The sequence below is a fragment of the Vigna umbellata genome, chromosome 2 (genome assembly GCF_029865625.1).
Source record: "Vigna umbellata cultivar VRB3 chromosome 2, Vumbellata_1.0, whole genome shotgun sequence".
Lineage (NCBI taxonomy): Eukaryota > Viridiplantae > Streptophyta > Magnoliopsida > Fabales > Fabaceae > Vigna > Vigna umbellata.
In genome coordinates, this window is record NC_142166.1 from 41,325,316 (window position 1) to 41,343,063 (window position 17,748).

The 17,748-nt window shown below is 38.0% G+C and overlaps 1 protein-coding gene and 2 long non-coding RNA genes across 3 annotated transcripts; all 3 read left to right on the forward strand.

Moving 5' to 3' along the window:
* Positions 1 to 3,388: 3,388 nt before the first annotated feature.
* On the forward strand, positions 3,389 to 5,259 carry LOC124832564 (protein NODULATION SIGNALING PATHWAY 2-like). Its single transcript, XM_047306800.2, has one exon. It carries the CDS (start codon positions 3,644 to 3,646, stop codon positions 5,153 to 5,155), a length of 1,512 nt encoding a protein of 503 aa, XP_047162756.2. The 5' UTR covers positions 3,389 to 3,643; the 3' UTR covers positions 5,156 to 5,259.
* Positions 5,260 to 6,917: 1,658 nt separating this feature from the next.
* Positions 6,918 to 9,616, forward strand: LOC148204032 (uncharacterized). The gene is made up of 3 exons (XR_015784537.1): positions 6,918 to 7,384; positions 7,491 to 7,580; positions 9,409 to 9,616. It is a non-coding gene; the product is annotated as an uncharacterized LOC148204032 (long non-coding RNA).
* A 4,378-nt stretch (positions 9,617 to 13,994) lies between these two features.
* LOC148204033 (uncharacterized) lies at positions 13,995 to 17,192 on the forward strand. The gene is made up of 3 exons (XR_015784538.1): positions 13,995 to 14,960; positions 15,067 to 15,156; positions 16,985 to 17,192. It is a non-coding gene; the product is annotated as an uncharacterized LOC148204033 (long non-coding RNA).
* The last annotated feature ends 556 nt before the right edge of the window (positions 17,193 to 17,748 follow it).

Sequence of the window (17,748 nt, forward strand, 5' to 3'; positions counted from 1 at the left end):
TTTTTCTTTTATTTTTTAACACGCCAGATTTATCTTTTTTTTAGACACGCCAGTTACTATAAAATATTGGAGTGTATGTGAATGATTTAAGATCCGAGAAAGAGAAGGAAAAAAACATTTTTTTATAGAATACTTTTATTAAATGAGAAACAATTACATAAGGTTGGGTATGATATGAACGTCTACTTTCAATTATAACTTTATTAGTTTGGGATAGATTATTTTTAATCATTTAAGTTTAAACATATCTCTTTAATCTCTTAAATATTTAACTAAACTTGATTTTAGTTCTTAAATATTAAATTTGAAAGACTACAAATAATTTTTAAAAACTTAATTTTTTAAAATTTTAAGACACTATTTTTTTTACTATGGGATTAACATGAATTAATCATTGTAAATATATTATGTAAAATTTTAAATACACAAAATCAATAATTCCATCCTAATCTCTTTATAGTAAAGTGATATCCAAACAGTTTGAATTTAAATATACGAAATCATATCAATATCCGAAATTATTAAATTACAAAACTTATTTATGCTTTAGAATTAAAGGAGAGGACAAATATTTGAAGCGAATAGACGGAAAAATTGATATTTGAAATTTTCTTAAATAGGTCATTTTATTGGTAAAAAAACATTTTGCAAACTAAATTCTAACACATAATTGTATTTTCTTTTGTGTTGAATAATTAATACATAATGATGATGTGAAAATTTTAGACTGTTCTCTGATTGCACATAAATAATATAAGTTTTTTCTTTTCAAAATAATTATCTTTAAATATCACATCGCGATTAATTAATGATTAATTGATAATATTTTTCTCTGACTGTCAAAAGTATTAAGAGTCCTATGTCAGTAAGTAATAGTCCTATCTACTGCTATCATATATGTTTATATCCTTTTGTGATCTTTAGGTAATATGATCTCCAAACACATTTACTCTGCAATTTCTTTACTGTTATGGCGGGTTAGATTCATTCTACCATATAAACTTAAGTTGTTTGTCAAGGAAAATTTGTAAGAGTAAGTTCTATGTTATACTAGAATTTTCATTAGATTTAAATAAACGATAATAACGTCGTTTTTATAAACGTTACATGTCAATTTATTGTATTTTTGTTTTTATTTTATTTTTTTATGTTCTTTTCTCATGTATCATTGTCATTGTTAGTATCATGTAATAATGTTAGTGTTAAATGTTAATATTTTATATTTAATTTATTTTTTGATTGAATTGAGTTTAAATTTGTTTAAAATTGAACAATGTTAGTCTTTGTAAAAATTATAACGAAATTAATAATTAAGTTTAATTACAATTTATATATTTATGTTAAAATAATGTGTTTTAGAATTTATATATCAAATAATCTTACTTAAAATTAATTTTATTTTTTTAATTTAATTTCTTTTAAATACTTATTTTAAATTATATAGTTTTTAATTTTTTTTGATAAAAATGTTCCTATCCATCTTGTGATTTAAGAATGAAATATTCGTAGCATAATATTGACACTGATATATGAAAAAAAAACAAATAAAAAATCATAAAAGTTAAAATAAAAAAACAAAAAATACTACAACTTAACACGTAACATTTAGAAAACAGTATTAACGTCATTTATACAAATATAATGGGGAAAAAAAAATCAATTTCACATGAAAATTAATTGAACTAACAAAAATAAGAAGATTAAATTGGGTAAATACCACAAAAGTTAAGACCAAAATAATAATTAATCCATGGTTATATTAATCCATGGTTAAAATAAAAGGACATCCCGGGTAAATTAAAGAGACAAAAAAGATAATATACTTTGTTTGGAAAATTATATTTTACAACCCAAAAGGTTTTTTTTATTCATTTGATTATATAGTTTATTACTATTCATGTTCTCTTTTTCTTATAACTACAAAACCTCACTTTTATTATGACCGTAGTTGTCAAACGTCGTTATTGGTGTCAAACAATTTTTTTTTTTTCATTTTGTTTTGAGGAAAAGTTTGTCAGAACATGATCTACTCATTTTTTCTTAATTTTTATTTTGTTTCAGTAACAATTGTCTCTAGTTTTACAGTATCCTTATCTGTTCATAATATCTAGACATAGGTTATATACTGATTGGAGAAGTGACAGTTTTTACAATCAGTGACAGTTTTTACAATTAGACTCCTTCATTGGCCAAGAGAGACGAATATAAAATGCGATGAGTCAACTTTCATGAACATGAAAAAGTCAAGCTCTGTAGCAAAAATCAAAGTACGTTTTCCAATGGCATGTTTACAAGTACATGTACGTAAATCGATTCATACACAGAATATTTATAACTTTTAGGTATGTAGAAAGGCATTTTACGTGTATATATACTGCACATTATTAACGTGTTGATTAGCACTAATCACGGGGTGGTCTTCTAATAGGGCTATTTAATTATGTCCCTTCATAATATCTCAAGGTGCTTAGTTTTGTACCTGTGACACAAACACGATCTCGTAATTAAATGAAAAGTAATTCTACATCAAATTAACTTGGCTCGTCACGTTTATTGGCGGCAGCATCGATTATTGCAACTGGGAATAACGCAATGAAAGAGCTCTAGGCATGGGTGGGATCATTTATTTAAAAACCCTAAACGAGGAGTTATGTCACTGAATACGTTATAAAAAGTATATGTGTGTGCCCTTAAAGGTAGACACTGCATAGCCCTTCGTATATTTAGAAGTTTATCTCGGTAATGAAAATTGCGTGCCCTCCTATGTTCTAATTGAGCTGTGTGGAGACTTTTTGAACTTCAACCAATGGCAGAGGAGAAGACATTCCCCCCCAAGTGCTGACGTGGGATGAATATGGTCTCGGCCAATGAGAGAGCGGCACTTCAAGATGACGTGGCTAGGCCACTGAGATAGGCTCGAGAGAGAGAGTTTAAATTTTTTTAACATTTTTCCTTTGAGATACCACTATGAGATATTGAGGGCTATATGTCTTTTTCCTGATGTATCGTATGAGGTTAAAATTAAACTTTTGAACAAAACTTAGCTTTCATGTTGATGATTTCTATATCGTGTTTATGAGGACACAAACGTATTTCATCCAAATAACTTCATCAAAATCTGTAAATATGAATAAAAAATTTAACAAATTATATTAAAAGCATAAGTAATTATATCTTTGTATATAACGCAATATTCAACTATAAATTTTTTTTGAAGATGTATTTTTTATTTTTTATTTTTTATAAATTAATTCTTGATTTCTTTGATTGGTAAGGAGGGAATTGAAAGATAAGTAGAAACAGAAGGAAGGGGTTATGAGTAAATTAAAAGTTAAAAAGTTGTATAAATCCATAAAAAACGGCACTGGTAATGATGAAGAATAGGTAATATTTTATTGAAATTGAATGAAACATAAACTGGGCAGTCATCGGCCGCAAAACTCTGTAGTCACCCATCAATTTTTGGACTTCTACTGTCGCATGCTCCGGACCCTTCTTCCCTTCTTCCATCCTCAACCCCTTTATAAATCTCCCACCCCACCCCACACAACACAACACAACACCATTTCTACATCTACCCACACCTTCTTGCTATTCTCTCTTCTTTTCTCCCCACCCACCAACATACTCAACTCCAACAACCATGGAAATAGACATGAACACAGACATCGATGCAATCCACAACCTCCACTTCTCCGGATACACTACCATCACCGACACCACCCCCTCTTCTGACGACGACTACGGTTGCAACTGGAACCACTGGTCCCCCCTCGTCAACTGGGACGCCTTCACCGGATCCCACGATGACTTCCACCACCTCATCGACTCTATCGTCTCCGACGGTCCCGCCGAGTACCCCAGCCCCGAAGACCACGCCGCCAGTAACTCCCCCTCCACCTCCATAACCGAGGAAGATGACGCCGAGGAAGAAACGGCTGCCGCCGACGATTCCAAGGGCCTAAGACTGGTCCATCTGCTCATGGCCGCCGCGGAGGCCCTCACCGGCGCCACCAAGAGTCGCGACCTGGCTCGAGTGATATTGGTTCGGCTCAGGGATTTGGTGTCCCACGCCTCGCACGGCTCCAACATGGAGAGACTCGCCGCCTACTTCACCGACGCACTCCAGGGCCTGCTAGAAGGCGCCGGGGGTGCGCACAATAACAGCAAACATCACTACTACATCACATGTGGGTCCCACCACCCCCGCGACGATCATCATCATCATCAAAACGACACCCTCGCGGCCTTCCAACTGCTCCAGGACATATCTCCCTACGTCAAGTTCGGACACTTCACCGCCAACCAGGCCATCCTCGAGGCCGTGGCCCACGAGCGCCGAGTCCACATCGTAGACTACGACATCATGGAGGGCGTCCAGTGGGCTTCTCTCATGCAGGCCCTTGCCTCCGACAAAACAGGTCCACCGGGCCCACACCTTCGAATCACAGCATTGTCCAGAACCGGCACCGGACGCCGCTCCATCGCCAGCGTGCAGGAGACCGGGAGGCGGTTGACGGCGTTTGCCGCATCCCTTGGGCAGCCGTTCACGTTCCACCAGTGCAGGTTGGATCCCGACGAAACGTTTAAACCTTCCTCTCTGAAGCTGGTTCGCGGAGAGGCTTTGGTTTTTAACTGTATGTTAAACTTGCCGCACCTGAGTTACCGCGCGCCCGATTCGATTGCGTCGTTTTTGAGTGGAGCGAAAGAGTTGAAGACGAGGCTGGTGACTTTGGTGGAGGAAGAGGTGGGGTCCAGTGTGGGAGGGTTCGTGGGAAGGTTCATGGACTCGCTGCATCACTACTCGGCGGTGTTTGACTCGCTGGAGGCTGGGTTTCCGATGCAGGGGCGAGCCAGGGCCCTTGTAGAGCGGATTTTCTTAGGCCCAAGGATAGTTGGCTCGCTGGCCCGGATATATCGGACGGGTGAAGAGCTGGAGGAGAGAAGGTCATGGGGGGAGTGGTTGGGTGCGGCAGGGTTCAGGGGAGTCCCGATGAGCTTCGCCAATCATTGCCAAGCGAAGCTTCTACTGGGTCTTTTCAACGACGGATATCGGGTGGAGGAGTTGGGGACTAATAAGTTGGTGTTGGATTGGAAATCTCGGCGCTTGCTTTCTGCCTCCCTTTGGACTTCTTCTTCCTCAGACTCCCATTAATTTATTTCTTCCTACGAATTAAGCTAATTATTTCATATATGAGGCTCTCTTTCGATAGTTACCAGTCATACAGGAATGAGTAAAAACATCAATTATTCGCATGACGCAACTTTTCATCTCCTTTGTGATACCAACTTACTCAACATGCAACAAACTCATCACAACTTCCAAACATATATTATATTTCCAACCATAAAAACAACACATTCTCTATCTCTTCTTTAATCTACTTTTTCAAATTTAGTCTGTTTGGTATACTGGACTTGATTTTGCAATTCAGGATAGGACAATCATATTACAATATTATAGTCAAAAACATTTTAAAATTTTTCATTGTAAAATACGATGTGGTTTATGTTCTTGTATTGATGTTTTTACGACAACACACCCGTAATTTGAATTATTCGAAGCTTTTGTCTCCATATCTCTGTAAATATACGTTACTCTTTTGTCAAACCTGCAGGCTCCTTTGTTTTCCTCCTCTTATTTTTAGTTGCACTTTAATATCACAGAAGCGTTATTTTAATACTTTCAAGTGTGTGAAATTTTCAACATATAGTGTGCCCAACCTATTCAAAATCAAATAATAATATCTCAGTTCAAATTAAAAAAACGAATCACATAATTTATACATATATAAAAGCGTCTTTAAAGTTTAGTTCAATTACATTTAACATATATAAGGTTCAAATGCATCACCTTGAGATTCAATTTTCTTGTGCATATATCTAGAGTTAATTGAAATTCATGCTAAACTAGCCTAAAAGAAAGTTAAATATTTATTAGTGTGATTTTTAAAATAAAGAGGGGTACTCGGTATGTATGATGGAGTCATGTTCAAAAGATGTCAAGTGTCATTTTCTTTAATAATTTATTATAGCAAAAGGTATTTACAAAATTTCTATTGAAAGTTACAAACTCCTTAAAATAGTATCGTGCTACTAAGTTTTTATTTTGTGTTCGTTTACATGATTTTATTTTTTTTTCCTGAATGACTTTCTTGAAAGCAATTCACATAAAGATATAGTTTGTCTGGTTATCTTATACTGATTAACGATATTAATATCATCTTATATAAAGTTTCCACCTAATAAAGCGTTATATAATTAGAAGATAAAAGTTAAAAGTTGTATTTGTTTATTAATTCATAACATTTTACTCCTACGCCTACGACTGGTGAAAGTGATAACCGGTTATTCAAAACATAAAAAACAAGGAAACTGATCTTAACAAGGTAAATTTATTGTAGAAGGGATATAACAACACTTACCATCTTTGTTCTTCATTTCTTTTATTTAACGATACTGAGAACTGTATGTTAAAAATTTATATTAGACAAGAATCAAAGTGAGAACAAAAATTATTTTTAGAACAACTTAATCTTTCTTTAATTTACTTTTGGAGTATATTTAAAAGATTTATCCTTCAATATTTATTTCTTTAAAATCATTTTATCATGTGGTTAATCTTAGTTATTAAATTAAAAATAAAATATTGCAACGGTGAATAAATCTTTTAAAGTTACTTACTATTAGTTCTTTTTTTACTTTAATGGTTAGAGATAAATTATTTACTAACCATTTAGTTAATCATTAAATTAGAAAAAAAATGAATGCATTATGTACAATTTTTATCTCCTTATTTATTTTTGCAATTGTATTTCACACATTTCATAAATTAAAATTATATGTTTCTAATTTTTAATTCTACGTACGTTTTATTTCTACATTCTATGCGATTAAATTGTTTTAAAAGTTTAATTGGTCTAAAAGAAAAAAAAAATTAAAATTAGACAAAATTTTAAACCATATGATGTCTTTGTGTGAGAACCTGATAATTAGTACACATTAAATCAATCTCTGATCACTATTTAATGCACCGTGACACGTCAAAATGCACTCACCTTTCCACTGCATGCGCCTGCCATGTGTCACGGTTGGAGCATTCTGAGAAGGTTAGTGGGAGACAAGTGGCGTGTGGAGGATGGGGAGTTTATTCTGCAGGGAAAGAGAAAAATAATTCTGGAAAAACTCTCCCTCTTCCTCCTGCATGCTTCATCTTCTTCTCAGAATTTATGCTTCCAAAATTCTCTGCCCTCTCTCTAAACTGTTTTCATCTTCTTCCTAAGAAAATTCACCAGAAAACCTTTGATCTTGTTTCAGACACCATAGAAACCTTCCCTGCACTGTGAACCTCATTCTGATCCGAACAGAATTGAGAACTGAACTGGTAAGTTCTCATCTCTGCACCTTCGTCCATTTGGTTCATGCACACCAAAATTCTGGTTGCATGCATAAGTTAGAAGTCTGATCTGCTTACGGTTTTGGTGTGTTAGATTAAGTGGAGGTGGTTGAGTGAAAGTCTGATAGAAAGCTGTAAGAGCACGAAAGAAACTCTAAACAATTGAAGTGAACTGCTTGATAAGGTAAGGGAAGTTTATATGTTTAATTTATACTGTTTGATTTATGATCTGAGATGCATGTATGGAAAGCATGATGTTTGAGTATTTTGAAACGTTTACTGATATGGAATATGATTTCTGGTTTGTTTTGCATGTGTGAAAAATATGAAGTTGAGTTGTTAGAAATGATCACTGATATCTGATATGCATTCTGGTTTGGATGAATCTGTCATGAACTGATACGGCTTGTATGAATTATATTTGATGTTGAATTTGTTTTAAATGCATGTTGAGTTGATTATGGATGAATGGAGAATGGCTATTGTGTGGTTGGAATGATTTTAAATGTTGAAATCTGCATGATGATGATGTTTGAAGGGAATTAAACCTGAAATGGAAGTATAAAGTTGGAAAATGGAAATCTGGAAAAATTCTGCTAAGTGTGAAAAATCTAAATTTTCTGATCATTCTCTGTTGCTAAAAGGACGTTCGTCACTGTACGGTCTTAGACCGTTCGGTTTTGATTAACATGACTTAGATTGGAATTCATTCATTTGGAATGAATTCTGCTCGAGAACGAGCGTCCCCCAATTGAGTGAATGAGCGTTCGTTCTGCTCAGTATAGATCAATATTTAAAACTTTATAAATAAGTGACGTTCGGTCTTAAGTCGAGCGTTCGTCCTCAATGACGTTCGGCCTCATGTCGAGCGTTCGTCCTTATTGTTGTTCGACCTTATATCGAACGTTAGTTCTAGAGAGCGTTCGTCCTTATACTGAACGTTCGTCCAAAGTTGGCGTTCGGTCCTATACCGAAACGCTCGTCCTATAAAGCGCTTGGGTTATAACCAGCGTTAGTGCTGATTCGTGCTTGGTCATTGACCTAGCGTTCGTCCACAGCAGGGTTCGGTTTCTAACTGAACGCTCGTCCTTATTATTGAATTCTGAGCGAACGTAATTGACGTTCGTCCAAAGTAAATTTCTGAACGTTCATTCATTGACAGTAAGAGTTGTTTCTGTACTTTAAATATTCTGGTTATTTATCTAAGTTATTCTGTAAGATAATTATTTCTTTTGATTCAACCTAAAGTTCTTGTACTCAACATCTTCTAAGTATTATTCTGAACTTCTAAATTCAATCTCATCTAAATTCTTTAAGAATTCTTAATGTCCATCAGTGAATAAGAGTTCGTTTCTTTTGTTCAGAAACGTGAAATCAAAGGTTCTGTAATAAGTTCGTTTTATTTAAGTAAAGAATGCATGACGTTAATGTTAAGAGAGTGGAACATAGAATGAAAATGTGAAAATGAGAAATGTTTAATGTGGACGAATGATATGTTGAACGAATTATTGGAATTGGATTTTTACGAGCGTTCCAGGGAGGAACGTCTCTTATATGATTGAATATTGAATTGGTAAAGTATGACTGTGGTTAGTTAATGCTGGCTTGGTCCATCCTGATATTCCGTGATACACCTCTTCAAGTAGAAGGGGGTAGTCATGCGTGGGAATGGCAGGAGGTCCTTAGTCCATAAGTTAACATGGGCGACGTAAGAACGGACTTACCTCGAGTGGCAGCTGTTTGGTGTTACCCAGTTACTACACCACTCGGGTGCAAGGACGCCTGTAACTACATGGTTCATACAGTCCGGACGGTCTGTCTTATTATATGCCTTTATATGATTATTATTTGATGAATTACATGCTGTATGTGTGTTTAGAAATGTAACTGTATGTGTTGATTGTATAAATTAAATATTATAAGCTTACCCTTGCATTTCCATTGTGTTGTCTACTGTACATGTATACTCCGTCTTGTCAAATGCAATGATCATCCGTTGTGGATGTGAGCAGATGGTGGTGCATCCCTTGAAGCAATGCTGGAAGAAGAAAATTTGGACGACTCCAATCTGGTTGAAGTTGAAGTAAAGGCCGAGCCTTAGAGTGCTCGTTTGATTTAGGCTGTACATGTTAGCATAGTTATAACGTTCGGCCACCTATTTTGTAAGGCCGTTCGTCTTATTCATCTCTGATTGTATTTTGGTGCACGTTAGTTTATGTATTTAAGGGCGTTCATTCTTGGTTTTATTGTATGCGTTTACACGCGTCCTCTGTACTGATGCCGTTAGGCTTTTCAATCCAGTTTTAAATGCAAAGACTGTTTGTGATTACTGTTAATTGTAATTAATTCTGAATTATAGTGATTACTGTATTTTGGGATGTTACATTAGTGGTATCAGAGCAGTTTTGTTCTTCTAAGGACACTGTAGGGTTATGAGTGCACTGTGTTTTGCTGTGTGCTTATTGCATGTTTAATGAGTTATTATTGTTTTAACTCTTGGACATAACTAATGCTCGTTTGTTTTTCTCTGCATCCAGAGAACAAATGGCACCTAGACTTCCTCCTCCTCCTCAACCGAATGAGTCCGAAACGTCCAACAACACTAGATTGTTGGAAACCGTGGTGGAAAGATTGCATCAACAGAATACCACGTTGCTGGAGCAAAACGCCACCCTGATGCAGCAAAACCAAGCTGCTATGCAAGGTTTGGAGGCCTCGCGTGTCAATTCTGAAAACACGCAAAGGCAGTTGATGGAAATCTTGGCTGCAACTAGAGGTGCGCCTGGAGCATCTTCTTCAAACGCTGCTCAACCTGCTGCCGAGTGGAGTTTGGAGAGCTTTCTGCAGCATCACCCAGCTAAGTTCAGTGGGAAGTGCCTCCCTGATGAGGCTGATCAGTGGCTGAGGGATATGGAGAGGATTTTTAACGCCAAAAGGTGTCCGGATGAGAACAGGTTGGCGTATACAGAATACTTATTAACTGGAGAAGCGAGCCATTGGTGGACGAGCACAAGGGCCATACTGGTAGACGCTCACCGCCCTGTTACTTGGGAAGTATTCCGTAATAAGTTTTATGAGGAATATTTCCCTGACAGCGTAAAGTTTGCAAAGGAGGTGGAGTTTTTACAACTGGTTCAAGGTGGAATGTCTGTATCAGAATACACCAATAAGTTTAAACACCTTGTCAGATTCAATACAATGGCCACTAGTGAGGAGTGGCAGTGCAGAAAATTTGAAAACGGTTTGCGCAGTGATTTGAAGGTTGTAATTTCCAGCTTGTGTATCCGAACATTCCCTGCTATGGTGGAAAGAGCTAAGGTGTTAGAGAAGAATTTGGCAGAGGCAGAACGGTACAAGAAACAGCAAACAGTAAGGGGGCCAATTGTCTCAAGGGGGAATGTGAATCAGAGAGGATCCCCTTACGCTCGTCCAGCAGCCAACACAAGTGGATCTCAAGCCTTGATTCCTGCTGGACAGTCTGGACAGCAAGGTAGTATCACTTGTTTTCAGTGTGGAGGGCCACACTACCGTTCATCATGCCCTCAGTTGGCGAGAGGAAAATCTTGTACTCGTTGCGGAAGAAGTGGACATGGAACGAATGAGTGCAACTCTGGTGGGAGAGCAGTCATGAGGCCGCCAAACGCAGGGAGAAATCAGCAAGGAAGGGGTGGTCGAGCCCAAGCTACTGGACGGGTGTACGCAATTACTGGTGCGGAAGCAGCAAGTTCAGGTACACTTATCACCAGTACTTGCTTGTTATATGGAATGCAATGTTGTGTGCTGTTTGATTCGGGGGCGACGCACTCCTTCATCTCGAAGGCGTGTGTTGAAAAGCTGGGAATAGTGGAGAGAGATATGCAGTTTGAGTTGGTGGTATCAACACCAGCGGCTGGAGAGCTTAGGACATCTACCGTATGCATTAGATGTCCTATTGTGGTAGAGGGGCATAGTTATAAGGTGAATTTGATCTGTTTACCTTTGAAGGACTTGGAGATAATTCTAGGAATGGATTGGCTAGCTGCCAACCATATTATTATTGACTGTGGCAAGAAGGAATTAGTGTTTCCTGAAGAGGATGAAGAATACTTGGGTGTAACTTTCGGTCAATTGAAAGAGGATATAATGGAAGGTGCAAGCTGTTTTCTCATCATGACGCATGAAGATAAGGAGTTAAGGGGGTTGACAGAAGCACGGATGTACAAGGGGAGCAGTATTGAGAGCACGGTTGTGAATGAATTTCTGGACGTATTTCCAGAAGAGATACCAGGATTGCCTCCTGTTAGAGAGATTGAATTCACCATTGATTTGGTGACAACAGCTGCACCTATATCTGTTCAACCTTACCGGATGGCGCCTGCAGAATTGACCGAGCTTAAGAAACAGATTGAAGAACTTATGGAGAAGCAATTCATCAGACCAAGTGTATCACCATGGGGAGCTCCTGTACTCTTGGTGAAAAAGAAAGATGGTAGCTCTCGGTTATGTATAGACTACAGGCAATTAAATAAGCTGACCATCAAGAACAAATACCCGTTGCCAAGGATAGACGATTTGCTGGATCAGCTGCATGGAGCAACGATATTTTCAAAAATTGATTTGCGTTCAGGATATCACCAAATAAGGGTTAAGGAGGACGACATCCAGAAGACAGCATTTAGATCACGTTATGGACATTATGAGTACGTGGTCATGCCATTCGGAGTAACGAACGCTCCAGCCATCTTCATGGATTACATGAACCGGATATTCAGACCCTATTTGGATAAGTTTGTAGTTGTGTTTATAGATGATATTCTCATCTACTCCAAAAGCAATGCCGAACATGAGGAGCATTTGAGAACAGTACTAACCGTATTGAGGGAGAAAGAGTTGTACGCAAAGCTGTCAAAGTGTGAATTCTGGTTAAAGGAGGTGCAGTTTTTGGGACATGTGATCTCGGCTGAAGGCATTTCAGTGGATCCCTCTAAGGTGAGAGCAGTGTTGGATTGGAAGAGCCCGCGTTCAGTCACGGAAGTGAGAAGTTTTGTGGGACTGGCAGGCTATTACAGACGTTTCATAGAGGGGTTCGCCAAGATAGTGGCTCCGCTTACCCGGTTGACTAGAAAGGATCAACCCTTTGCTTGGACTGATCTGTGTGAGGAGCGATTCCAGGAGCTGAAGGTGAAACTGACGAGCGCGCCAGTTCTAATTATTCCAGACACGTCCAAGCCATTTGAAGTGTACTGTGACGCTTCTCACCAAGGCTTGGGCTGTGTGCTCATGCAAGAGGGACGTGCAGTAGCATACGCGTCTCGCCAATTGAAGATTCATGAAAAGAATTATCCCACTCACGATTTGGAGTTAGCAGCAGTTGTGTTCGCATTAAAGATTTGGAGGCACTATCTATACGGATCAACATTTCAAGTCTTTAGTGATCACAAGAGCCTCAAATATTTGTTTGATCAGAGGGAGCTGAATATGAGGCAAAGACGTTGGTTGGAGTTTTTAAAAGACTATGATTTTGAACTACTGTATCACCCTGGGAAAGCCAATGTAGTGGCAGACGCTCTGAGCAGGAAGGCAGTGCAAGTTTCGTTTATGATGGTGAAAGAGTTTAATTTGGTGGAGAGTTTTAGGGATTTGAGATTACAATTTGATCTAGGAGCGGATGTGATAAGGTGCTGTAATCTTAGAATTTCCAGTGATGTGTTTGACAGAATTTGGAAGAAGCAAAGAGAGGATGAAGAATTGGTGAAGATCTTTGATGCACTCGGTACAGACAAAGCTAAGGAGTTTAATGCTGGAACAGATGGTATGTTACGTTACCTTGGTAGGACGTGCATTCCCAACGATGGCGAGCTGAAGCGGATTATTTTGGAGGAAGCTCATCACAGTCGTCTTAGCATGCACCCTGGCATGACTAAGATGTATCAAGACCTACGAAAATCATTTTGGTGGCCTGGAATGAAGAGTGATGTTGCACGCTTTGTGGCATCTTGCTTGACCTGTCAACGTGCAAAGGCTGAACACCAACGTCCAGGAGGGTTGCTTCAATCACTGGAAATTCCAGAATGGAAGTGGGACAGCATCTCCATGGATTTTGTGACTCACCTGCCACGAACAGTGAGGAATCATGGCTCAATTTGGGTGATCGTGGACAGACTAACGAAGAGCGCTCACTTCCTACCAGTGAATTTGAAGATGTCAATGACGAATTTGGCTAAGTTGTATATCAAGGAGATCGTTCGTCTTCATGGAGTGCCCTCAAGCATCATTTCTGACCGAGACACGAGATTTACATCTCGGTTTTGGCAATCACTGCAAGGCGAATTGGGAAGCAAATTGCAGATGAGTTCTGCATATCACCCTCAGACGGATGGCCAATCTGAGCGAACCATCCAGACTCTTGAAGACTTGTTGAGGACATGCGTTATAGATCATGTGGGAGTGTGGGATGAAGTTCTGCCGCTTGTTGAATTCACATATAATAACAGCTATCAAGCAAGCATAGGAATGGCACCGTTCGAAGCTCTTTATGGAAGAAAGTGTAGAACTCCTCTGTGTTGGTTCCAAGAAGGTGAAACTGCAGTAACTGGACCAGAATTAATTCAGCAAACAACAGAAAAAGTGAAACTGATCCAGGAGCGATTGAAGACGTCTCAAAGCAGGCAGAAATCGTATGCTGATAAGAGGAGAAGACCCTTAGAATTTGCTGCTGGAGACCACGTGTTTCTAAGGCTGAATCCTATCACTGGAGTAGGGAGAATTCTTCGTCCAAAGAAGCTATCACCAAAGTACGTTGGCCCTTATCAAATTCTAAAGAAGATTGGAGCAGTGGCGTATGAATTGGCGTTACCACCTCAACTGTCCAACCTTCATCCAGTCTTCCACGTTTCACAACTCAAGAAGTACATGGCTGATCCCTCACACGTGCTGGAGTTAGAAGACATCCAAATTCGCCCAGACCGGACACTGGAGATGCAACCTGTTTGTGTGGAAGACAGCCGCACCAGACTCTACAAAGGCAAAGATGTTCATCTCGTGAAAGTAGTGTGGAATGCCAAGACTGGTGACTCAACATGGGAGGTGGAAAAGACTGTGAAGGAGTTGTACCCTCACCTATTCCCTGGTAAGCTTTAGAATTTTCGAGGACGAAAATTTTTGTAGTTAGGGGGAATGTGAGAACCTGATAATTAGTACACATTAAATCAATCTCTGATCACTATTTAATGCACCGTGACACGTCAAAATGCACTCACCTTTCCACTGCATGCGCCTGCCATGTGTCACGGTTGGAGCATTCTGAGAAGGTTAGTGGGAGACAAGTGGCGTGTGGAGGATGGGGAGTTTATTCTGCAGGGAAAGAGAAAAATAATTCTGGAAAAACTCTCCCTCTTCCTCCTGCATGCTTCATCTTCTTCTCAGAATTTATGCTTCCAAAATTCTCTGCCCTCTCTCTAAACTGTTTTCATCTTCTTCCTAAGAAAATTCACCAGAAAACCTTTGATCTTGTTTCAGACACCATAGAAACCTTCCCTGCACTGTGAACCTCATTCTGATCCGAACAGAATTGAGAACTGAACTGGTAAGTTCTCATCTCTGCACCTTCGTCCATTTGGTTCATGCACACCAAAATTCTGGTTGCATGCATAAGTTAGAAGTCTGATCTGCTTACGGTTTTGGTGTGTTAGATTAAGTGGAGGTGGTTGAGTGAAAGTCTGATAGAAAGCTGTAAGAGCACGAAAGAAACTCTAAACAATTGAAGTGAACTGCTTGATAAGGTAAGGGAAGTTTATATGTTTAATTTATACTGTTTGATTTATGATCTGAGATGCATGTATGGAAAGCATGATGTTTGAGTATTTTGAAACGTTTACTGATATGGAATATGATTTCTGGTTTGTTTTGCATGTGTGAAAAATATGAAGTTGAGTTGTTAGAAATGATCACTGATATCTGATATGCATTCTGGTTTGGATGAATCTGTCATGAACTGATACGGCTTGTATGAATTATATTTGATGTTGAATTTGTTTTAAATGCATGTTGAGTTGATTATGGATGAATGGAGAATGGCTATTGTGTGGTTGGAATGATTTTAAATGTTGAAATCTGCATGATGATGATGTTTGAAGGGAATTAAACCTGAAATGGAAGTATAAAGTTGGAAAATGGAAATCTGGAAAAATTCTGCTAAGTGTGAAAAATCTAAATTTTCTGATCATTCTCTGTTGCTAAAAGGACGTTCGTCACTGTACGGTCTTAGACCGTTCGGTTTTGATTAACATGACTTAGATTGGAATTCATTCATTTGGAATGAATTCTGCTCGAGAACGAGCGTCCCCCAATTGAGTGAATGAGCGTTCGTTCTGCTCAGTATAGATCAATATTTAAAACTTTATAAATAAGTGACGTTCGGTCTTAAGTCGAGCGTTCGTCCTCAATGACGTTCGGCCTCATGTCGAGCGTTCGTCCTTATTGTTGTTCGACCTTATATCGAACGTTAGTTCTAGAGAGCGTTCGTCCTTATACTGAACGTTCGTCCAAAGTTGGCGTTCGGTCCTATACCGAAACGCTCGTCCTATAAAGCGCTTGGGTTATAACCAGCGTTAGTGCTGATTCGTGCTTGGTCATTGACCTAGCGTTCGTCCACAGCAGGGTTCGGTTTCTAACTGAACGCTCGTCCTTATTATTGAATTCTGAGCGAACGTAATTGACGTTCGTCCAAAGTAAATTTCTGAACGTTCATTCATTGACAGTAAGAGTTGTTTCTGTACTTTAAATATTCTGGTTATTTATCTAAGTTATTCTGTAAGATAATTATTTCTTTTGATTCAACCTAAAGTTCTTGTACTCAACATCTTCTAAGTATTATTCTGAACTTCTAAATTCAATCTCATCTAAATTCTTTAAGAATTCTTAATGTCCATCAGTGAATAAGAGTTCGTTTCTTTTGTTCAGAAACGTGAAATCAAAGGTTCTGTAATAAGTTCGTTTTATTTAAGTAAAGAATGCATGACGTTAATGTTAAGAGAGTGGAACATAGAATGAAAATGTGAAAATGAGAAATGTTTAATGTGGACGAATGATATGTTGAACGAATTATTGGAATTGGATTTTTACGAGCGTTCCAGGGAGGAACGTCTCTTATATGATTGAATATTGAATTGGTAAAGTATGACTGTGGTTAGTTAATGCTGGCTTGGTCCATCCTGATATTCCGTGATACACCTCTTCAAGTAGAAGGGGGTAGTCATGCGTGGGAATGGCAGGAGGTCCTTAGTCCATAAGTTAACATGGGCGACGTAAGAACGGACTTACCTCGAGTGGCAGCTGTTTGGTGTTACCCAGTTACTACACCACTCGGGTGCAAGGACGCCTGTAACTACATGGTTCATACAGTCCGGACGGTCTGTCTTATTATATGCCTTTATATGATTATTATTTGATGAATTACATGCTGTATGTGTGTTTAGAAATGTAACTGTATGTGTTGATTGTATAAATTAAATATTATAAGCTTACCCTTGCATTTCCATTGTGTTGTCTACTGTACATGTATACTCCGTCTTGTCAAATGCAATGATCATCCGTTGTGGATGTGAGCAGATGGTGGTGCATCCCTTGAAGCAATGCTGGAAGAAGAAAATTTGGACGACTCCAATCTGGTTGAAGTTGAAGTAAAGGCCGAGCCTTAGAGTGCTCGTTTGATTTAGGCTGTACATGTTAGCATAGTTATAACGTTCGGCCACCTATTTTGTAAGGCCGTTCGTCTTATTCATCTCTGATTGTATTTTGGTGCACGTTAGTTTATGTATTTAAGGGCGTTCATTCTTGGTTTTATTGTATGCGTTTACACGCGTCCTCTGTACTGATGCCGTTAGGCTTTTCAATCCAGTTTTAAATGCAAAGACTGTTTGTGATTACTGTTAATTGTAATTAATTCTGAATTATAGTGATTACTGTATTTTGGGATGTTACACTTTGTATCATATATTTGCATGCCCCTACAACTTTTTATTTGACTTATTTATTTTTAACTATGAAACGTCTACAATTTTTTAAGAATATCCATTTTACCAATTTATTCTTAGTTGTACTATAATAAGTAATGGCGAGTTTGAAAATCCCACAAATAACATCAGTTAAAAAAATTGTCCATAATTATTTATCCACTCTATTTTTTCTGACTGTTTTCATAATTGTGAAAAATATATTTAACAGGAATTAAATTCGTGGGTAATTTACAAACAAATCTCTAACAATTAATAGGTAGTTTCTACTACCGTTAATTATTTTATTTTCCATCTTAAATTTTTTGTTATCCAAAAAACATGCACGCAAATATAAAAAAAAGAAGAAATTAGGTCCCT

Bases quoted from the DNA above. Each gene is read 5' to 3' on its own strand.
- LOC124832564 (XM_047306800.2), top strand. From the start codon at position 3,644: ATGGAAATAGACATGAACACAGACATCGATGCAATCCACAACCTCCAC.